The 25251-nt window shown below is 37.0% G+C and overlaps 1 protein-coding gene across 1 annotated transcript; it reads left to right on the plus strand.

Annotated features, from left to right (window-relative positions):
* The first annotated feature begins 15 nt into the window (after positions 1-15).
* Positions 16-25030, plus strand: LOC140144833 (tubulin beta chain-like). The gene is made up of 3 exons (XM_072166639.1): positions 16-73; positions 22697-23032; positions 23999-25030. The coding sequence occupies exons 1-3, from the start codon at positions 17-19 to the stop codon at positions 25028-25030; spliced, it is 1425 nt and encodes a 474-aa protein (XP_072022740.1). The 5' UTR covers position 16.
* The last annotated feature ends 221 nt before the right edge of the window (positions 25031-25251 follow it).

Consider the following 25251-nt stretch of genomic DNA (forward strand, 5'->3'; position numbering starts at 1 on the left):
TACTACGTTTATCATAATGCGTGAAATAGTTCATGTTCAGGCTGGCCAGTGCGGGAATCAGATTGGTTCAAAGGTAAGTACAAATTGATTTCCATTTGAACCCTAAGCAATCTTATACTAATATTATTAGGCCTGCACTACTCGTAGGTAGCAAAATCTAAAGTTATATTCATGAAGATTTATTACACTGTCACGATTGTACCTAATTCCATCCAATGTTCCGAGCAAATTTAGGGAACAACCCTAAAGTTCACTGATGTCCTAAGAAACGAAAGTCCTTTCGTTAGGAGGCTGAAATCCTCCCCATTCCTGTAACGTAAGTGTGAACCCAGCAAACACAAAAACGTTTTAAAAACGTTTTGAATAAGCTATATTTTGGCTTTTGGTTTATGCAAAAACGTTTTAATAAGTGTCGGGTTATATAAAGGTCATGAAAACGTTTTAAAACGTTTTATATGAAAACACACTACAACAATATTTTAAAAATGTTTTCAAAATGTTATTGCAAACTATTTTTGCAAACATTGTTTCCAAATATTTTGTTAACACGTAAGTAACATTATATTAAAATATTTGAACCCAGCAAACACAGAAATGTTCTTAAATGTTTTTTGGAAACGTTTTAATAACATTTAAATGTCGGGTTATGGAAAGGTCATGAAAACATTTTAAAACATTTTGTATGAAAACACACTGCGCAACAATATTTTAAAATGTTATTGTAAACTATTTTTGAAAGATGTTTTTGCCAAATATTTTGTCAACACTTAAATAACATTATATAAAAATATTTGCACCCCGCTAGCACAGAAATGTTCTTAAAATGTTTTTACAAAACGTTTTAATAACATTTAAATGTCGGGTTATATAAAGGTCATGGAAACGTTTTTAAAACGTTATTGCAAATATTTTGGGCAAACATTTTTCGCAAAATATTTGTTCAACCTCAAAATAACATTCTGTATCAAGTTTTCAAAAATGTTTTTCTAATGTTATTAAAACATTTCTGTAACCCGACATTTAAACGTTTTCTGTGAAACATTTTGTGTGTGCTGGGCACTAGATTATCAGAAAATGTTATGTAAACGTTTTATACCCTGAATATACCCTTTATATAACCCGACGTTTAATAGTTTTCTGACAAGCTGTTATAACCTTTTGCGAATGATGTCGAAAACGTTTTGTGTTTGCTGGGAAATATCGCAAATTCCAATCTGTATTTCTAGGGTCATCGCTATGGGCATTGATGGGGGATTGGGTTGTGGAGGGGTGTGTGACAATGCTTATGATGTGCCTATTGATCACGTTTAGGCTACATTTAAAGGCATTTGCACCCGATACTAGCGCGTAATATAATGACGGGCACACAACTGGGCGAAATTAACTTTGTGTATTGCGTGACTTACGCGCGATTTTGTGAATTTACGCGGGCGTAAGTTTGGACTTCATTGACTCGCGCAGTAAAACAACCGAATAATTGTTGCCTAGTCGACGAAAAAAGAAGAAGAAAACCTGTTCTACGGGCGGACGGACCTTTCAAGTAGGGTCGGTCGGTCGGCTTTTTTTTTTTTTTAATGACTTAAAAAATCACCAAAATCTGTAAATAATTTGCAATTTGAGAAAATACACAAAAAAAATTGTTCCTGAAATTTCCGAAATTTGGGTCGGTATTCATTTGTACAGGAAATGTTTTTCCCAATTTGTTCAAAATCCGGGTCGGTAGTCGGGCCCGTAGAACAGGGTTTTCTTTTTTCGTCACCCTATTGACCACTTCAAACCCCATTCAGAAATAATCGGAAATTGTCCGGAAATGAGTTCACGTGGATTTTGAGCAATCAATCACGTACTAGCTCGTCAGGCTAGAAATCTCATTAATTTTGAACGACTGTAAAGGAACTCTATTTCGAGCTATTGCTCTAAGATGGCGAACATCGAGTGCCATTAATTTGGACCCTTTCCGGCAAAACAGCTTATTTAGACAATGTCAATATGGAGTAATCAGGTAAAATATTGTTCTAACATATTGAATCAGCTATACTTGGTACTCCACACGTGTAAAAACTACCGTCAGCAGTAGATGGATACAATTCTGTTTCGTATTATACACACAAAAAAATCCGCAATTTTAGTCCACGGTTAGGCGATGAAAACACGATACACACGTCCTCGGTTAGATATCAATACACAATGTCCTCGGTTGGCGGCAAACACACACAGGGGTGAACGTTCTACTGTCAGCATGAAGGGCTAAAAGTTGCGTATATGTTTTCAATTTTAATGAAATATGAAGTTCCCGTATTAATTTTGTACTATTTTTACTATTGTACTATTGTAATTGTAGCCAATTCTTTATCGATTTCAATTAAATATAGGTTATGTTACTTTCGTGTTTGTTTCGTTATGTTTAGATCAAAATATAATAAGATGATCATTTAAAGACCGCTGTTAAATAGATATACATTTTACAGCTATTCACACCATACATAATACGTAAACCTTTTTAATAGTTGTTGTTGCTTTTTTAAATTGACAGGGTTCAAAAGAACCCCCCTAGAATTACAAAACATTTTCTTAAATAACTTGACATACATTTTGTTGATTTGAAAAATTCAAAAAGGTGAGAATATTTACCCACCCAACGTTGTCACATTGTCCAAAAGTGTTGCTTTCAGAAAAACGTTCTCGATATCAATGTTATGATTGATGTAATTGGTTTCAATACCTTTCTGTCTCTGATTCCTTAGTAACCCATGCAACCATCATGCAGTACAAAACAATGATTCGTTGAATAGCTTTTGACACGAATTAGGATTTCTTTGATTTTTAAATCAGCAGTTGTTTCAAAATGATAAAATCACTAGGGAGGGAAACTGAGGTCTCCACGCATAAATTTGACCAAATGGTGAACATCTACTTGTAAATGGGTAGGCTAAAGCATTTTGCATCTTGATCAAAGGTGGTGGATTTCTTGGATAAAGGCGTAACAATCATAATGTTGCCACTAGAGTTAAGAGGTTGTGATGTTTCTCTCTCTTTGGGTCAGATGGCGCAGGATTGCGCTGCAGTGGTCTTCACAAGAGTACGCCATCTACTTCTATCACAAGCCAAACGTGTTGCACCATACATTCCGTGTGATGAAACGTTCGTCACATTATTTGTCCAAGATGTTGATGGACGTCCCCTTCCACGACTGCCTTTTACGGCTCCCTCAAGAATCTGCTTCTCAAATCCACCATCCTTTCTTACAATGTGGCCAAAGTAGCGCAATTTCCTCTCAATGATGGACTTTCTGATGTTTAACTCTGTGCCAATCTTATGTTAGGACCCAGATGTTTGTCTTCTTGTCTTTCCAAGATACTCCCAACAGCATCCTATAGCACCACATCTCAAATGCATCTATCTTCTTCCTGTTATTTTTTGTCATTGTCCAGGATTCGCACCCGTATGTAGCAATTGAGAAGACTGTTGTACGAAGTAACCGTACATTGAGGTTGATTGATAAACCACGACTCCTCCAGATCTTTGACATTATCTGAGTTGTTGTCCTTGCCATAGCTATTCTTCCTTTGATCTCCTGGTCTAATTTTAGCTTCAGCCATCTGATTTTTAGCAGAACCTTACTTGCATGACATATCAAGCTGATGGTGCGATGGTTGAAACACTCTTTTAAGTTACCCTTCTTGAGGAGTGGAACAAATACAGCTCTGCACCAGTCTTTGGGCCATTCCTGCTCCTTCCATATGCGACAGCATAAACGCCACATTATGTCAACAACTTCATTGCCTGTCGCTTTCCATAGCTCTGCTAGTATTTCATCAATGCCAGTTGAATTTGCATTCTTCATTTGATCCATTGCCTGTTCCACTTCTGATCGAAGTGGTGGCGGCTCCTCTTCCGAGTATACACTTGTTGGTCTTGTGCCTCAATCAGTTAGCGAAATGCCATTTGCATCATTTATTACACCCATTCTTGGAACCCATTGGTAACTCATTTCCCATGCCAAAGGCTGCTTTGTTCAGGTGTGATCTTTTATTCTGATCACCAGCTTCTTTTGCTTCTTTCATGTGGTCAGCTAAATCCAGTGTGTGTTGTTATATCCAGGGTTGCTTTCTTCACCTTTTCGTCGGGGTGTAATTCTTGGCTGTATTCTTGACTGTTTCCTTTATGTCCTCCCACAGTTCATTTGGTGTCTGTTCCTTCTCATTCACTTTCATTAACTACTCCAACTTGTTCTTTACTTGAACATCATTCTGAGCCGGGATGTTATCAACACCATACCTGATTGGTGGCCTACTTTCTTTATTTACTTTCAATGTCAGTTTTAACTTGGCTACAATAAGTTGATGGTAACTACCACAATCTGAACTTGGTCTAGTCCTTACATTTTAAAATGTAGTGTTGACCTCCATCTCTTCTGAACCATGATGTAGTCAATCTGGTTTCTTGTTTAGATTATTGGTTAATTTCTACAGGATTACAAGAATATGTTGAGAAAACTGATATTAGACCCTCCATAAAATCAGATCATAACGCAATCTCATTGAAATTGAAAATTAGAACAATAAAATCAGGTCCTGGTTACTTGAAATTCAATTCATCACTCACTGAAGACCAACATTACAAACAAGATCTAAGACAGGTAATAAGTAAATGCCAGAAGGACGGTGAACGACAGCAATTGTCCAAACAACTAATATGGGAGTTGTGTAAAAGAAAAATAAGAGATTTCACTATTGATTATTGTAAGAAAAAGTCCAAATGTAAAAACAATCTTTTGGAAAACTTAGAAAAAGATGTTCGACTATTCGAAAATAAAATGGACAAAGATGCTAATTTATACAAAAATGAATATATTGAAGCCAAAGCAAAACTAGAAAAAATATATAAAGAAATTACAAAAGGGCAATTATTAGAGCTAGAGTAAAATGGTATGAAGAGGGTGAAACCAATTCAAAATACTTTATGGGCCTTGAAAAACATAAAGTAATCAAAAATTCAATTACGGAGCTTAAGTCGAAAAATGGTAAATGTATTACGAATATAGATGATATACTCAATGAGACAGTAGAATATTACAGTAATTTGTATCAGTCAAAGGAAATTAAAGATGAAGATATTGACTCGTATGTCAATAATATTCGTGTAGAAACATTGACAAATGAAGAATCAGATATATGTGAAGGTATGATAGCTGTACAAAAGCTGTCCAACAGTTAAAAATAAACCGGTCTCCTGGAAGTGACAGTTTAACTTCAGAATTATACAAGTGTTTCTGGGAGAATATTAAAGAAATGGTAACTGATTCATTAAATGAAGGTTTTGAAAATGGTGAAATGTCTTTTTCTCAAAGAAGGGGGATAATCAATTTACTTTACAAAAAGGGTGATAAAAATAATTTAGATAATTTTCGTCCAATATCTCTGTTAAATTATGACTATGAGATATGTACTAAAGTATTGGCATCACGTGTTCAAAATGTCCTGAACAAAATAATTAGTGTTGATCAATGTGGTTATGTTAAGGGTAGATTTATTGGTCAAAACATAAGAATGATTGAAGATGTTATTGAATATTGTAATGAAATGGATAATGAATGTGCTGTTCTCTTTATTGATTTTCAAAAAGCTTTCGATTCGTTAGAAATTAACTTCTTGTGAACGTGTCTTAAAAAGTTTGGTTTTGGGGTACAATTTTTAGATTGGGTTAAAACCATATATGCCAATATAAATAGTTGCATTTCTATGAATGGGTGGCTATCAAAATCGTTTAAACTACACAGAGGTATTCGTCAAGGATGTCCTCTTTCAGCTTTGTTATTTATTATGGCTGCTGAATATATATCAACATGCATTAGAAATAACAATAATATAAAAGGTGTCACATTTAATAATGATCTAGAATTGCAAATTAAAATTGTCCAATTAGCTGACGACACTACGGTTTTGTTAATGACATGGTTTCTGCAAACAATGTCATGAAAGAAATAGAAAGATTTAGTTCTGTATCTGGTGTTATAATGAACAAGAAAAAAACAGAAGCTATATGGCTGGGCAAAAACAAACCACCTGGTTTAAATAAAGAGATCAAATGGACGGAAGATGCAGTAAAATGTCTTGGAATATATTTTGGTAAAAATAAAAAAAAAAGTCGAGGAACTCAATTGGGAACCAAAATTGAAAAAATTAGAAAAATTACTGAATTGTTGGAAAGCCAGAAAGTTGACATATTACGGTAAAGTCAATATTATTAAATCAGTAGGTATTTCACAAATATTGTACAATGCTAGTTGTATACATGTCCCTGATTACGTTTTTAAAACTGTTAATAAACACATTTTTACCTTCCTTTGGGGTTCAGGTACAGAAAAAGTAAAGAGAAAAACTATTACTGGTAGCATGGAGCAAGGTGGGCTGAAAATGATCAACCTTGAACATCAAGTACAGGCACTTAAAATAAAATGGGTATCTAGAATGTTAGATGGAAATGACAATGCGATTTGGAAAAGAATATCAAAGTACTGGTTTGAACTACTTGGTGGGTTATCGTTAATACTTGAATTTAATTGTAAGAGTGCTGATGTAAAAAACATGGTGTACAAGGATTTTCCACTTGACTTTTCTACAAAGATGTATTGGAAGCTTGGTATTATCTGCAGGGAAACAAGATGAAAGATTCTAATGTTAATACAAGCACAATTTTGTGGGGAAATAGCCATGTGAAATGTAAAGGTAACATATTATTATTCAAAGAGTGGATCAATGCCGGTATTATTTATTTGAAAGATATTATAGTAGAAGACAGATTTCTAAATTCTGTTATCACGAATGGTTGTAAGCCCTATGAATATATTTAATTTTCACAAAATAATTGAGGCAATCCCAAGAACTTGGAAGTTACAAATTAAGGAAAAAAGATTACATTCTTGTGAGAGAATTCCCAGTTCATTAGTTGAGTTAAAAAACAAGAAAGTTAAACATATTTCCTTACTCAAAACAAAAGAAGTATATAATATTTTAAGTACATGTTTCGAGAAACCAGTTTGCATCCAATACTGGGATAAACAATTAAATGTTGTAGATAAGCCGTGGAATAAAATATTTTTATTTAAAATCCAAAATAGACTGATTAATAAATTAGGGCATTTTCAATTCAATGTTCTTTATAATCTCATTCCATGTAGAAGAAATCTCCACAAATGGAAACTTAGTGACATTGATATTTGTGACTTTTGTAATTGTACTGACAACTATGAACATTTCTTTATAACATGTTCAAAAAATAAATCGTTTTGGAAGCAATTTTCCGCCTTTATATGCCACATTCAAAATATTAGAGTGTTCAATATATGTTTAGAAAAAGTTATTTGGATGATTTGTTTACTTTTAGGTGCCTTTTCAATTTATAAATCAAAAATCATATATAATGATACGACAAAAATCATGCCAATTTCGAGTTTATTTATTCAAGAAATTAAAAACATTGACCAAATAATTTCAAACACGAAAAGAAAGTTAAGAATCGACATTGATTCAAATGGTTGGCAGTACGGTAAAGTTTCAGTTTCAGTTGTCTTAAACTATGAGGTTCTAATATAATATGTATAGGCATGTAAAATGATAACATGATGTATTGAACATGTAATCCCAATCAAAAAATATTGTATGATAATAATACATGTAGGCCCAATATGTATAGGCCTGTACGATGATAAGATGATGTTTTGAACATGAAATCCCAATCAAAAAAATATTGTATGATAACAATACATGTAGGCCAAATATAGGCCTGTAAGATGATAACATGATGTATTGAACATGAAATCCCAATCAAAAAATATTGTATGATACTAATACATGTAGGCCCAATATGTATAGGCCTGTAAAATGATAACATAATGTATTGAACATGAAATCCCAATCAAAAAATATTGTATGATAATAATACATATAGGCCCAATATGTATAGGCCTGTAAAATGATAACATGATGTATTGAACATGAAGTCAAAATCAAAAATATTGTATGATAATAATACATGTAGGCCCATGTATGATACAATAATAAGTTGTATGACATGACATATGAATTAATATGTGTAATGTCAAATCAAGTGAAGCATGATATTATGAAATAATTATGAGATAATAATGATATGGAAAAGAGATAATAACAAAGAAATAAAGGCAATTTGCCTCACCTCTTTGAGGTTAAAGATAAAAAATAAATCTGGTTTCTTGTTCTGTCACCAGGGCTTGACCAAGTCCACAGCCTCCGGGATGATGTTCGAAAAGTCCGTATCCGATGACCAAGTTATTTGTCGCACAGAAATCATACAGTCTGTCTCCACGTTCATTTCTGGTTCCAAGCCCATGTTTGCCTACAATGTCCGACTCTTCACTGCTCTTTCCAATTTTGGCATTCCAATCAAGCAATCCCTGATGGTCATTTCTTCTTTTGCTTGTACGCCTTTATCGTTGCAACTGTTTCAGTCTACTATTCACAAGTAAATTTCATCTCTTCTTGTCAACGAAAGAACTAAGCATCACACCTCATTTATCCTCCTATAGTGATTTTACGACTGTACAACCGCGAACCAACTTGGTAACAGCGGGTGATCGGCCATTCCAGGCTTTCGCTCCAAGGGAATGGAATAAACTGGCGACCACCATTCGTGAATCAATTTCTGCTTCAAGTTTTACGGGGAAATTAAAAACCCATCTTTTCCCACGTTTTTAGGTTGTGTGTGACACCACTGCCCACGTGTTTTAATCTTATGATGTGTTCTTTATTATAGGCTTTTAATTGCCTCTTTATCTATGCCCGTGCAAATTGTATTTGTTGTGTTTAGTCCTCTCCTCCTCCTCCTCCTCCTCTTCCTTCTCAAGACCACTTCTTTGCACCCCTCTAACTCAAGAACCAAAGTAGCCTTGGGGCTTATACTTGGTATAGTTATGGCCCATGACCCCTTAAATTTCCTGGGGTAGCTTCGGGGGGTAGCTTCGACCCCAGAGATCAAAGGTCATGGGCTACAGGGGGCAATATGTCTTAAATTTCAAACAGCTCTAGCCCAAGAACTACAACGGCATATGGGTTCATATTTGGCACAATGATGACCCAATGACCCCTAGATATATCCTATTGTAGCCTCAACCCAAGAGGTCAAATTTCATAGGCTTTAAAAAGCAAAATAGGTACGACCTATTAATATAGTTTAACGCATTAGGTAGCATTTTGGTGGCTACCTGTATTTGCAATGATAACGGCTTTAAACATACGTCGAGACGTATAATGGTGGGTTAAGGGGGATTAACAACTTAAAGGGACATTCCGTTTGGGGCTTAAAGGGGTATTCTCCAGTCTGGTGGTGTTTTAGAGAGAGTAAGGGTCTGATGGAGTATAAGAGAGAGTGAAGGCTTGGTAGGGTGTTAGAGAGAGTGTGGGCCAGTCTGGTGGTGTTTTAGAGAGAGTGAGGGTCTGGTTGGGTATTACGGAGAGTGTGGTCAAGTCTGGTGGTGTTTTAGAGAGAGTATGGGTCTGATGGGGTATAAGAGAGAGTGAAGGCTTGGTAGGGTATTAGAGAGACTATGGGACAGTCTGGTGGTGTTTTAGAGAGAGCGAGGGTCTGGTAGCGTATAATAGAGAGTGAAGGCTTGGTTGGGTATTAGAGAGAGTGTGGGCCAGCCTGGTGGTGTTTTACAGCGACTGGGTGTCTGGTTGAGTATAAGAGAGAGTTAGGGTCTGGTGGGTATTAGAGAGAGTGTTTGTTTGTTTGTTTTGTTTTTGTTTTATTTCTTCTTTAACCTGGGACACTCAACCAGTTGAAAACACAATTAATCATCTATTCTTCCTTGAGGCCCAGGGATCAATACAACATTTACATAACAAAATTATTAAAGTTTTAAAAATACTACATACATTCAAATACATGATAATATTGCAAATTTAGATAAATACAATGCTTACAAAATAAATCAAATTGCAATGGAACTTTACAACATGTTTAAAATACTATTAATACTACATGCATAGGCAAAGCATATAGAATAAAAAATCAAATAATATGGGGACCCAATACGCATTAAAACTACTTAAAAGATAAAACACTACAAAAATCAACCTTTGAACTAGCATAGCTATAAAACATTAATATTATTCAAAACTATCGATTGCGCCAAATACCAACTAAATAATTCATTTAATGTCAAATACAAATAATTCAATATGGATATGGATAGTATAAATCCAACTCAAACAAATCTTGTTTTACAAAATAAACGAATGAAGCCAAAACATGAAATAGATTTAAAGACTACAATTTAAGAAGCATAAAATTGAGAGTTGTATATTGTTTTGAAAGTTGCTGTGCTAATTGGGAGAGGTGATTTCAGTTTAGGATCAAGTAAATTCCAGGCCTTAGCCCCTCTGAATACGAATGAGCGTCTACCAGCTTCAATTCTGGGTTTGAAATTAAGTGCAATATTGCCATGAGCGCTACCACGTGTATTGTGACGATGACTGGTTTTCACAGAGGTAAAAATTGTTTGCATACAATTTGGAACAAAACCATTTATAAGTTAAAAGACACAGATGGTCTTGTCTAAGGTTGCTAAGAGGCTTCTATTTAAGTTTCTCCCTGATTAAAGAAGATGGTGTCCTGACTGGAACTCTAAGAATGGCCCTCCCAGCCCTGTTCTGGAGACGCTCAATCCTATTCAGAAGCGTGTTATTGCAATTTCCCCATACGGTATCACAGTAAGTCAATCTTGGAAGAATAAGAGCTTTATAAATTGTATTCATGTGGTTAGCAGATAGCCATTCCCTGATTCTGTACAACATACCAATGTATTTCGAAACTGTTAAACAAGTTTGATTACTTTGTGCTTCCCATTTTAGATTTTGGTCGAGAATGACTCCCAGGTATTTACATTGATTGACATTTTCAAGTTGTTCCCTGTTCATGTAAAGACTTAGCTCATCAACCCTTGCATTAAAATAATTTGTACAAAAAAGCATGGCTTTTTTTAGCATTTAAGGTCAATTTGTTCACTTCCATCCACGATGTAATTCGTTTAAGATCATCATTAAGATGCACAAAAAGATGATCGAAAACGGCACTGTCGCCAGCATAAAACGTGATTTTGGTATCACTGGACACAGTTAGAGGCAGATCATTGATATACATCGTGAATAGAAGTGGGCCCAAAATTGTACCTTGAGTCACACCAAAGCTGACACATTTGAATGCAGAAATAGTATTATTAATCTTAGTTGCCTGCTCTATATCACTAAGATAAGATTTAAACTAATCCAGCTCCAGACCCAAAATTCTAAACGATGTAAGCTTCTGAATAAGAATGGTATGATTGACCGTATCGAATGCCATTTTTAGGTCAATAAAGACCCCTCCAACAAAATGGCCAGCATCAATGTTCTGGAGGATGTATTCTGAAACATCGATCAAATGTTTGGGTCTGAATCCGGATTGATGTGAAGAGAGCAAATTATGTTGACTTAAAAAGCATACAACTGATTATGAATTAGGCATTCAAAAGTTTTCATGACAACAGGAATAACAGAAATTGGACGGTAGTTGTTGACATCGTCTCTGGACCCCTATTTGAATAAGGGAGTGACTGTGCATAATTTCCATTTTTGAGGGACCTACCCACTGGTTAAGCTGTTGTTGAATAACTTAGTCAAAGGAGTAGTAAGGGGACCAGCCCCTGCTTTGAGAATCCGACTGTTAATACCATCTAAACCAGTTGCTTTCTTTGTATCTAGAGACTTGAGACACTTAAAAACCTGCTCCTCAGTTATGGGGGTAAATTTAAAATGATTACCCTTAAGGGGGTACTACACCCCTCGATAAATTTGTGTCTATTTTTGCATTTTTCTCAAAAACTAATAACACAGTGGTAACAAAAGTTGCGTATATTATAGGGGCAAGGATTCCAATTACTACACTGGAATTTCAGTGACCCATGACAAGCGGTTCGTTATTTATGATAAGAAAAGAGGTACCACTAGGATGTACCTCATTTCCAATCATATATACTGAACCGCTTGCCTTGAGTCACTGACATTTCAGTATAGTAATTGGATTCCTTGCCCCAATAATATACATAACTTTTGTTGCCAGTGTTATTATTTTTTGAGAAAATGCAAAAATAGTCACAATTTACCACAGGGGGTAATACCCCTTAAAAGTAGACATTTGCTTGGAATATTTATCATCAACATTGGCAAACTTTTCTGCTAATTTTTCACCAACAGAAGAAAAGAAATTGTTCATAGCATCAGCTACTTGTTGTTTGTCATTAACAATTGAATATATGAATACAAAAGCCACCTAAGTCCATACTTCGGCCAAATTGAGTTAAGCATGGGAAATTGTTGCTATACATAGGCCTGTCATATGTATGAAAGAACAACTCAAATTCATTTTCTGTGTCTATTAAGCATGTGAAAAATAGCATGTATGAAAGAATCACCCAATTCCATGATTTGAGTCTTGTAACACATTGATTGAAATCCAGTATGTATAAAAGTCCACTTGTAACACATTCATTGCTAGAGAGTGACTTTTGAACAAAAATGGGTTTAATAAAGGAAAGTGTGTGGTTTACATTACATGGCAGAATGCTTATCAACATTATACATACCTGTGTGCTTTATTTTGTATTATCTTACTAGTGGGAATCTCATTCTAACATTGTTGTCTTTGTATATGATTCAAAAAACCACCTAAGTCCAAAATTTAAAATGAACCCCACGAAGTCCCTGAAATGCTAATCGTCATACCTAATACAGGTTAATCCACTCAATCGCACGTAAAACTTACCATATTGACCAGGTAAATCTAACTGAAGGAATTAAAATGATACACAGGTAAAATCACTTCCTATGGACTTAGGTGGCTTTTGTATTCATGTATTCAATTCCATCCTGCGTTTTAACAGCAGGGATATCACTCTTGGTTTTTCCAAAGTCCACGTGGATCACCTTTTGTTTCATTAAGTTTTTGCTGAAGATCCTTGGATTTCAATTTATTGCGCAAATTATTAACTTTGTTTCTGAGAAGTTTGGCCTTCTCCCAATCTGCTGAGGATTTGGATTTCTCAGCAATTTCACGAGCTTTTTGACTCTGCCGTCTCAAATTTAGATAATCATTAGTGATCCATGTGGGCTGTTGGTCAGATACTTTGATCCTCTTTATAGGAGCATGCTTATCACATACTGGAAGAAATAAATCAAAAAACTTGTCCCAACCTTGGTCTGGGCTATCAGCCGTGCTAACAGGATCCCAGTTGATATCTTGAAGATCAGCTGCAAATTTGGTCTCATTAAAATGGCGGTAAGATCGAGCCTCAATAATTTTGGAGTGACGTTTGATGGTGATATTTTTTCTTCCAGTATAAATAAGTGAATGGTCACTACGTGTACAGGTATTTACATCTCTACTTGAGTACATGTGTGGCCTGTTAGTCCAGATATGGTCAATGCAACTTTTAGTGTTCTTAGTTATACGAGTTGCTTTTGTTCTGATTTGTTGAAGTTTAAAAATACCCATTGTTTTTTTTCCCAAATTTCTCCATTGAGAAGTATTTGTTTCAAATTGGTTGAAGTTAAAATCACCTATGCACACTATTTCACATGGAATTTTACGTTTATTTATTGGTTCTAATATATCATGTAAAGCAATTTCAAAAGTCTCACAAAAGTTAGTTTCTATCTCTGATCTATAAACTGCTCCAAGAAGAATTGGACGAGTTTTTGGTAATGAAAGCTGAATCCATAACATTTCTGATGTTTCCGGTAGAATAGGCTCAAGTAGTGTATAAGGAAGTTATCTGTTGACATAAATGGCTACACCCCTCCATTTCGGGTCCTGTCCCTTCTGTGAAGGTTGTATATAATTTGGAATGGCTAGTTCTGATGAGCAGATAGTATAATTGAGCTAAGTCTCCATTAAAGCAATGACGTCAGGCTTACACTCAATAACTAACAGGCGTAGTTCCTCTAATTTTGCATATAAAGAACATATATTGAGCGAGATGATCTTCAGCCCTTTAACCATCCTTATGTTTGCGTAAAGGGATTCAGTAACTTTTGTTTTGCTATTACCATTATTAGAGGGATGCTCGTTTGGACCAGGGTGGGGTTGTATGTCCCCACAGTCTATTAAGTTAACTCGAAAGGTGGAAACCGAGTTACTATAATAGCAAATTGGACGAGATAGAGTACATTTGGTTGTTTTAATACAGTCAGTTTTACATGGTTTGGCACATGTTACTTGATTGCTATCTGCACCTAAACACAAAAACAGCAACACAGCAAGCTGGTAGAAATTCATTGTTGCCAAGTCATGAAATACTTCAAATTGCTTAAAAGTATAAGTTCCTTGATAGCTCGTGTTGAAGATTATTATTGGAAAATTGATTGAAATCAACCATACATGGGCCTAGTAGTTGTTATCAATACTACTAGTAGGCCTACTACACAAATCCTTGTCAATACTGTAGAATTCTCCTACCTGATTTGCACATCAGCTGAACAATATTTGAAGACAATTAAACTTATTTAGTTGACAGTCGAATGGTAAAAATACATCAAAATAATACTTATACACATGTTACACAGTGGCTATAGTTGTTAAAAGGTGACGCATTGAGCCAATACAGCCCAATGTCTGAGTTGGCCGCACTTCCACCCTACCACCATGTCAATGTCATTCACTCAACAGCGGTCCAGTCTGGTGGTGTTTTAGAGAGAGAATGAGAGTCTGGTGGGGTACAAGAGAACGTCCGGGTCGGGGTGCACCGCTCAGTCCGACACGCCGCTAGTCCGACACGCCGCTAGTCCGAATCTGAAAAACACTTTTTCAGTCCGACACGCCGCTAGTCCGAATTTAAAATACACTCTGCCAGTCCGACACGCCGCTAGTTCGAATGTGAAATGCAATGCGCTAGTCCGACACACCGCTAGTCCGAATCTGAAAAAAAAATTTAGTCCGACACTCCGCTAGTCCCAATATGAAAAACACTGCGCTAGTCCGAAACTGAAAAACACTCCACCAGTCCTACACTGCGCTAGTCCGAATTTAAAAAGCATACCGCTAGTCCGAAACTGAAAACCATTGCGCTAGTCCGAATTTGAATCAGATTCGGACTAACGCAGTGTTTTTCAAATTCGGACTAGCGAAGTGCTTTTCAGATTAGGAGTAGCAAATTGCTTTTTAAATTCGGACTAAGATTTTTTTTTTGTCTTCCAACACCAGAAACAACAAAGGGATGTTGCCGTGGCAACCAACATCTATTGTAATGTACAGTGTTACGAGTCGTACTGACTCAAGGTCAAAATCACCTTTTACCCGAACTCACACGAATGCACAACACAAATGCACTGTTTGATTAAGCTAACAAAATCTTAAGTCTTTAATTGAAAGCAAGTTATAATTGGTACAATATATGAATACAAATGCACATACACAATAATCAAATATAATCACTCTTTAATAATAATAATAATAATAATGCATTTATAATGCGCCATCTATCTAGACAACCTATTCCGAGGCGCAAACATTGAACAATTAAAAATTAACACACAATTATAAAAAACAGTCACATATAGAAGTCAATTGTCATAAGCAATCTTTAACTATTTAGTACTTAGCCAGCATTCTTCTTCTTGGTAATCATAAAGAGTTCTTGCAATGTTCTGGACGACTCATGTATATAATATATCCTTATTCACTTGTCCTTCGAAAATCAGCTATGTTCAGTGTACACTTGCGTTTATAAATATCCTTGCGTATGAAATCCTCACATGAAAATAATGCTGCTCTATTCAATATCACTTATCTTCTTGAGCTGCTTTCTCCACAATATATCTCCTTGTGTTGCTTTCTCCAAACATGTCTCCTTACGCTGCTTTCTCCAAATATGGTGTTTCTTTCACCAATTACTCTTTCTCCAGGGAACAGGCTTCTTTCTGCTCCGCTGTATTTGACAGATGTGTTGTCTTCAAAATACCTGCAAATTCCAGCAATTCGACAGAAGAACGTTAATCCTTCGATGAGGAAGAGCACATTTGTTTGCTCGCTATCTCCTTCGTTGCTGTATTAAAATTAGCTCAATTACTGGCTATGTAAACTGGTCAAAATGTATTTCTTTTGTGAAGCACGAAGACCATCACACACATGAGGAGTTTACAATCTCCCATGACATTCTGTGAAACCAAACTCCAAATCTTCACCTTTTATACACACAATCTATTAATAGACCATTACTTCCTGGGGACTTTCCAAAATCATGTCCATTTCACAATCTGTTATCAGGGATTCCCCTGATCATGCTGATGGTGCAACTATGCACTAAATATTGAGTAATAGGCCCTAATGGAAAATCCCCTATGATATTAATAACTCTGATTCAGTTTATTTTGATCACCTGATGAATGAAAGGGAATTCCCCCCGAACTTGTCATAACACACAAACTCAGGCTATTGCCAGTAAAAGGGGGTTTCCCATCTCATGAAATGCCTTCAGCTTGTAAACAAAGTTAAATAGTTAAATTAAATTACTCAGGGCACATCACAACAGTTATAAAGGAAAGTATCAGATAGAGGGGGGCATTTGCTTCAAGCTGCCATTCAAATTAAGAATTGTATCAAAAATGCACATTAATGTGTGAGGTTTATATAACTTGGGTCCACTTGTTACATGTAGCAAGTTTGCATTAAACCTTTAGAATGAGGGTTTCCCGCACGATGTCAATATAAACAAACCACTAGAGGGTCTTCATAACCCTCTCCTACTGTAGACGTGTTACAAAAATGCTTCCGGTAGACAAGTGGTGAAGCAATATGAATACCATCAAACAGAAATACCGTAAACGTTCGCCTAATGGCGCTATGGACTTTATAGGAATGAGAGGGAATGAAACGTATAAACAAAGTTAAAAGAGTTTTTAACTTCATACGTTTATACGTTTATTTTATTCCCCATTGGATCATGCTGTGTCATATTTTCCCTGATTATGATCTTATCCATTGCTAGTGTGACACTGTTGTATCCTTTTGGATCCATCCTTTTGTTCCCTGCTGGTCAGTTAGAACAGATTTTCCCTGTTTTTATATTAAGCTTTCACATCATAACAGAAAACGTTTTATAGGCCTTAACATTTTATATAAAACATTGTTATAAAATTTTTGTAGATAATAGTTATTTAAAACATTTTCGTAATCATACCGAGAGGGTTTTTTATCATCAGGTAGGAAGACTTCTGCTCATCTTGTCTGGTGAGAAAACAGGTCTGGGCTATCTTTTCATAGCAAAGTTTCAAAATCTGTCATATCTATTTCCTCAATATATTGTTTTGATACAACTTATGAGGGGGAAAGTTTGATCATGATTAACATAACTGTATTTCAAATCGTCAAACTATATCACTATTTTGTCCCAACAAATACAATCCAGGCATACCGCACCTCGCCCAAATCGCTCAGGTTAATAATTACTAGAGCGGTAAATGTTTTGGTGATTTTTTTTTTTTTGGGGGGGTCAGGTATTCTTTCTCAAAATGTCATCGTCCTTAATTTGCAGATACATTCATACCGAACTCATTTTGGTAAATCCGCCATTGTATTTTTTCATAGTGTGTGAATATTCTTCTGTTCAAAATTACACTGTGTTTCTGTCTGACCCGTTAGCTCAGTCGGCAGAGCGTGCGTCTTGAATGATACAAGGTACTGGTTCAAATCTTGATCACTGACCCTATTTTATGTGAAGAAGCGTCAATAAATGTTTGTGTCCCTATTTTTGAAATGAATATTATGATTAGTTTTTATTGTTGTTTTTTTATTTTTTTTATTTTTTAGATAAATAGTTACTACGAAACATAATTACAAACGGCAACGAAAACCGCATAATGGTAATCGCCTTACACGTAACAGTTAAATGACCAAGATAAATCCTTTGCAAAAATATACGTCCTCAATGTTTCAAATTGTGTAACTATACAAAAGCTGTGTTCACACATGCACTTATTACCGGTAATATTTTATCTAGGCTTATGTCCGATCGAATTAAATATTTCCGCTAATCCCTTAGTGCGTCCACATTTGTCGGCAATAGCGCTATACGCTGGCGAAGTTACGTAATAATCGGATTAACTACCATAGCAATAGGTGAATCATGCTGATTAGTTGCACCTGTAAGATTAGTATCTTTGAAAAGACCGGTATTGTATTCAATCTATGATTGCAGACATACAGGTGATGAGTGCAACCTGCTTGTAGTACAGCGCGAAATGTTCAAAATTGTTTTCACCTATTGCTATGGTGATTAATCCGATAAATGACGTAACTTCGCCAGCGTATGCCCGACGTGTTATGTCCGTTAAAGCCTATTACCGGTCATAAATCTCTTCTTTCTACATGAGCATCATCAGAAAATTTAACCCGATTTTAAATGTTTTCACTGAAAATTCACTTTCAATAAACGCCCTCTTTAGAACAAATTACAGACAATGCGGTAGGTATGTCATGTAAGAAAAATGCAAATTCAAAAGTTCCAAAATTAAGACCAATTTTGTATTTATGTAGGTTCTATTATTATTATTATTATTATTATCATTATCATTATTATTATTATTATTATTATTATTATTATTATTATTTTAGTTTGACGAAGTAGTCCCAAGTCAGTAGACTTAGCTCTATATCGCATTTTATACATGTAGGCCCTACTATGGTGGACATCTTTGAAAAATGACAAAAATAAAAAAATTACACTGACTCCCATCATCATGCTATTTTTTTTCTTGGTGGGGGTCCCAAATTTACAAAAAGTCGGCTTCAATAACATTGCGCCCTCCCCTATTTCGGCAGCAAATAGTTTATGACTCCCCCACCGTTTACACCCCCCAAAAAAAACCAGGCATCAGTCTTTTTGAATAAAATAAACACACTATCTGTAGTCATGCTGTGTTGTGACTCCCTACATTTTGGTCATCAAAAATATTTTATGACACCCCCTATTTTTCTTTCCGTATATATTTGGGACCCCCTAATCATCTTATAAAATGCAATTGCATGCCTTTCTGTTATCATGTTTATGGCTTAATAAATTTCATCTCCATCTACATCACGGGCCATACTGCCCCGCCCCCCCCCCCCCTGACCCCTCTGGGGGTTAACATTTGCTACCCCCCCGAAACTCGTGTAGGTTATCCCAATAAGGATGGTCAATTGCTCCTGCGCCTGAATTTTTCACCCGATCATGGAGGGTGCGATGGAGAGTTTTCAGTGCCTTTATCACTACAGGTATCTGCTCCCCCGACCGTATCGCGACCCCCCCCTTGTCATGTAATAGCGTGGCTATCTCCTCCCAAAGCTTTTTTTATCCCAGAAATACTTTCCGTGTCTCTCCAAATTTTGAGTATAGCCAATGTTTCCTTGTCATTCCAATTGACCCCTCTATGGAAACGGGAAATTACAAGCAGCAAATAAAAAAGAAGCTAAAAGGGAAATGTAACAAAGAACAGATTTTAATGTTCATTTTCAATGATTCTACCTGTTCAGTAATAATTCTTCCTGTTATAGTGAACGCTCCCATTTACTCATCTAACGGTGATGTCCGAAAAAAATAACCGCATCCCCAGGCCTTGCCGTTTGAGGCGGCGAGCGATCGCTCTCGCTCGCCGCCGCTCGCCCAAACTCGATTTTTAGTGAGCGATTTTCCACTCGCCATAGACACTAAATATCACTCGTTGCGAATCTCCCAAAATCAGCCACTGAATCAGCCATTTCAGTATTTAATCGATGCTGTACTCCTCCAAGCGTAGAAAGTGAAAAATGTTAGTAGCGCGCTTCGCGCGCATTTCAACATAAATGTACATAAATACCGTGTCAAGACAGAAACTCTACTTGATTATTTCCTAAATAAGTGATATTTGTGAAAATTCGACCACTCGCCTACAATCATGCTAGCGAGTGATTAACCACTCGCCTTTAAAATCTAAACGGCAAGGCCTGCATCCCGCTAGTTTATATTAATATTTGCAGCTGCAGCCATAAATTACTCTGCTTAAAATTTTCTGCGAGTGATATAGGATATCCGACAGCCCAATAGTGCTGCGTGTCCACACGTAATTACTATTACCGGACGTAACGTTTCGATCGGTCTTAACAGCTCTTAACTCTGGTCATCTTCAGCCTTAAATTGTCGGATTTAAAGCACATTACGTCGGATATAGTAATTTTTTTTATATCCGACGCTCATTCACACTGCCACTTATATCCGATACTATTACCGACGTAATTTAAGTCCGGTAATAGTCCGACTGTGTGAACACGACGAGTCGGCAATAGCTCTATGTCCGACGTGTTTATATCCGAGCTATTACCGGTCATAACTAACCGGAAATGGTCAGCAGAGCTAATGTCTCCTTCTCTTGCCAGTTCATTCCTCTATTGCGTTTGATATTCGCACCTGCATCCATGATGATTTTGTTTTATCTCTCACTGGTCACACTATTTATACTCTGCTTCAAATCAGTTGCGCGAGTGATTTAATTTAACCCGGAAGTGTTCTTCACGCTGAATCACGCAGAAAGGTGAAAGGTCACAGTTATATCCGACAGCCCAAAAGCGCTGTTCAGTGTTCACACGTAATTACTTTTACCGATCGTAACGTTTCGATCGGTCTTAACAGCTCTTAACCCTGGTCATTTTCGGATTTAAATTGTCGGATTTAAACCACATTACGTCGGATATAGTTATATCCGACGCTCATTCACACTGCCACTTATACCCGATACTATTACCGACGTAATTTAAGTCCGGTATTAAGTGGTTTAAGTCCGACTGTGTGAACAAGGCTAAAGTGTATTATTTACTTTATTGATGTATTCATTATAATAGCTCAGCTTTTTTTCATTTTATTAAAAGGATCGTACCCTAGTAGACCTGACAAAAGAGCATATCCATCAATATACGTCTAGCCCTTTTCTATTCACAGATTATCCATTGTATTCCTTTTGTTTAAGGTTCGTTGCCTCAACCATTACCTAGAGTAATGAAAGTAGCTAGCTGCCCGGAGACCATTATCAACACAATAGCTCAAGATAACGGTCTCGGGTAGCGGGCTAAACAAAAGGAACACTATGGACATTATAGAAACACTATGAAAAGGATCACAACATACATCTTGAGTTGGTTATTAGTCTCGGATAGAATTACGGAACAAATGCATTTACAGCTCGATTTAAATGCAAATGTTACATGACAAGGGAAAATTATAGAGGGCTCCTGCAGTCCGTATAACAGTAATTCATATAACACCACCGGTGCTCAGTTAAATTTATGCAAATTAAATTATAATTAGCATAACGAAGTAAAAATTCATAAATAAGGAGTTACCGTTTCGTTGAATGTATACTCAGTACATGTACATAAACTTGCCATTAACTTTTAGAAAGGAATCTGTCTTTATCCTTGCCCAACCCAAAAACGCTCAACGGTCCATGCGAATTAGCTACTAGGCAAGAACCCCCGGGATACTACCCGACCAGGGGCGCTTCGCAAACTAATCTGCGGTACTCATTACAGGTCAAGAGGCTGGGGGTGCAAAGCTTTACTGTGACCTACCCGTAATGGGGAGCACCATTAGACAAAACGTTACTATGTTTTTCAAATATCTGCTTATACTCACATTTGTCTAAGATATAAATTTCATGGTGTTGAAATAGATCGTAGTCCAAATGTTGACAACTCTATACAATTTTCATTATTCATTAATCATTTGAATAACAATGGTCACAGGGTGAATACACTCCAGCGGATTAACTATGCAAGTGAATAACCTACCAAACCACTTCAAATACTGAGATATCAATTGAGATCAATTCTGTATTGATTTGATTAAATTACTTGCATTTGTCATTAAATAGACTCATAGACTCGCACGCAGGACATATGGGAAGAATATTACACTATCTCGGGGTGTTTTTTATTTTGGGAAAAACCCATAACTTTTACAACATAATACATCAGTTGTTTCCATTTTGTCTTTTGAAAAATGAATACACCATTACAACAATTTCGTTTATTTTGGCTCGGCGTGTATGTAAGATAAACGGTTCAAAACAGACCATTACCATAGTTCGCATATTAGTCGCTCGGAAGGCTCGACCCCTTCGGGGTCTCGCCTTCCAAGCGACTAACATGCTCACCATACCTCAACAAGACACCGATTATCGATGGTAATGGTCTGTTTCTCATCCTTTATCTACTACGACCACGAAGTGGGTGCGTTACTCCGTGGTATCGGAGTCAAGCAATTTTTGTATGGCGATCATTATGATCCAGGTTCAGAACTTAATGCGTGATATAGTCCATATAATGATAATCGCTTTACACGTAACCGAAGACTGAACTATAATGAAGCATCCTCCGTGGAGCAGTCTCAGACAAAAGCTTGGGATTATTAGGGCAGGGGATCCTTTCATAACCACCGAAGCATAGTCAAAGACACTCGAGCGAATTGAAAGACTTGTCGCTCGCGACAAACTAATGTGCGTGCAAACATGTATAGAGAAGTCGATCATGCCCTCAATCCTATGAATGAACCCCTAATTCACCCGGCGGTTTGTTATTTAACAATATTGTAACAAGTGTATTTTTATCCTTGCAGTTTTGGGAGGTTATCTCTGATGAGCATGGAATTGACCCTACAGGTTCTTACCATGGGGATTCAGACCTACAGCTGGAAAGAGCTAATGTCTATTACAATGAGGCTACAGGAGGCAAATATGTGCCCAGGGCAGTTCTCATTGATCTGGAACCAGGAACCATGGACTCTGTCCGCTCTGGCCCGTTTGGACAGTTATTCAGACCAGACAATTTTGTGTTCGGACAGAGTGGCGCTGGAAACAACTGGGCTAAGGGACACTACACAGAAGGTGCTGAGCTTATAGAATCAGTGATGGACGTAGTGCGTAAAGAAGCCGAGGGTTGCGATTGCTTACAGGTAAGTTAAAAGGACTATTACTGGTTACTGCCGTAGAAATTACCAGGAAAATACCATATAATAACAATTGATTCACCCATATGTGACCGTCCATGACGAATGAGCCGTAAATTCCTCCCCCGGTCAATTTTGTTTTATTTCGTGTTTAAAAAATAAACACCATAAACTTAAAAATGGTATATCATATGACTTCAAACGATATCCAGAAGCGGGGTTATGGTTTGTTAAACTTTGCTCCTTCAACAAAATTATAGCTTTTTCGTTTCTAAGTGTGTCTCTTTTTCCACATTGCTGGCAATAAATATCAAACAGTCATAATTGGCGGTCATTTAAAATCATCCCCAAGTCAACGAGGTTTAAGAAGGTTCTCTCATTGTTAATTGTTGGTTATGCATACCTATACAAAATACAATGCCTGGTAACCCACCACTTGAAAAGGATTTATCAAAAGCAAACAAAGACCAGAGCTTTTAAAAGTTCTATAGCCATCTAAGGTAGAAGCTTATTATCCACTTCAATAATAGGATTACTGATTGGTGTTGTGACTATCAAAATAAGACAGATGTCGCGCCAGCTTAAGTGACCGATGGATACAACCTTCGTACACATTTTACACCATAACTCAGAATACAATTTAGGGAATTTACGGCTCGTTTGTGCTGCCGGGTCACATATGTCAATTCCTCCATAACCATATGTGTATCTTCCGGATCTCAAACCCATTCTCAAAAAGACCCCCCAAATGGTTAGTAATTAACCTTTACTCGTTGATTTATTATCTGTTTGAGTTTACTCTATAGACTGAGCACCTCAAAATGAAATGGTCCAGTGCAACTGCAATAGCTGCCGTGAGTCGAGTCAGAAGATGCCAGTGTTCTGTTAACTCATTGTGATGCTCTCATTCCACGATAATAAATAAAACTACACATTGATTTACGTTGTGTCCTTTATTTTGTCTTGTTACAGGGTTTTCAACTCACACATTCTCTTGGGGGAGGTACAGGGTCAGGTATGGGCACACTGCTGATCAGCAAGATACGTGAAGAGTATCCAGACCGCATCATGATGACCTTTAGTGTTGCACCATCTCCGAAAGTGTCAGATACTGTTGTAGAACCATACAACGCTACCTTGTCTGTTCACCAACTTGTAGAAAACACAGATGAAACTTACTTCATTGACAATGAAGCCCTTTATGACATTTGCTTTCGTACCCTGAAACTGACAACACCAACATACGGTGATCTTAACCATCTTGTTTCAATCACCATGAGCGGCGTCACGACCTGCTTAAGATTCCCAGGTCAGCTCAATGCTGATCTACGCAAGCTTGCTGTCAACATGGTACCATTCCCACGTCTCCATTTCTTCATGCCTGGCTTTGCCCCTCTGACCAGCCGTGGTAGCCAGCAATATCGTGCTCTTACTGTTCCAGAGCTGACCCAGCAAATGTTTGATTCCAAGAACATGATGGCTGCATGCGATCCTCGTCATGGGCGCTTCCTTACAGTTGCTGCTATGTTCCGTGGCCGCATGTCCATGAAGGAGGTTGATGAGCAAATGTTGAATATGCAAAACAAGAACAGCAGCAACTTCGTAGAATGGATCCCCAACAACGTGAAGACCGCTGTCTGCGACATCCCGCCTCGCGGCCTCAAGATGTCGGTCACTTTCATTGGCAATAGCACATCCATTCAGGAGCTGTTCAAGCGTATATCTGAGCAATTCACCGCTATGTTCCGTCGTAAGGCTTTCTTACACTGGTACACTGGTGAAGGTATGGATGAGATGGAGTTCACCGAAGCTGAGAGCAACATGAATGACTTGGTGTCCGAGTACCAACAATACCAGGATGCAACAGCAGATGATTCGGAATATTTCAACTATTCCAGCACTGACAGTGAGGAACCTGGTCCGGAACCTGGTCCGGAACCTGGTCCAGAACCTGATCCAGAACCTGATCCGGGACCTGGTAATGGACATGGGCGTGAAGTGTAGCTTGAAAACAAAAGTTATCCTGAAATTATCAATATTTATTTTGTAGCTTAAAAAATAAAATGTCAATCATATATGTGATGCGATCAAGCAAAATCAGTCGGAACTCGGAAATATTAGATTTTCAGTTTCTTATAGGATAGTAAAATGCATTTACAAAGCTGTATTTTGCAGAAAACCCCAATTAAATTGAACAACCAGTTTCAAAGATAAGAGCAATTGAT

The sequence above is a fragment of the Amphiura filiformis genome, unplaced genomic scaffold, assembly GCF_039555335.1.
Source record: "Amphiura filiformis unplaced genomic scaffold, Afil_fr2py scaffold_85, whole genome shotgun sequence".
Classification (NCBI taxonomy): Eukaryota; Metazoa; Echinodermata; class Ophiuroidea; order Amphilepidida; family Amphiuridae; genus Amphiura; species Amphiura filiformis.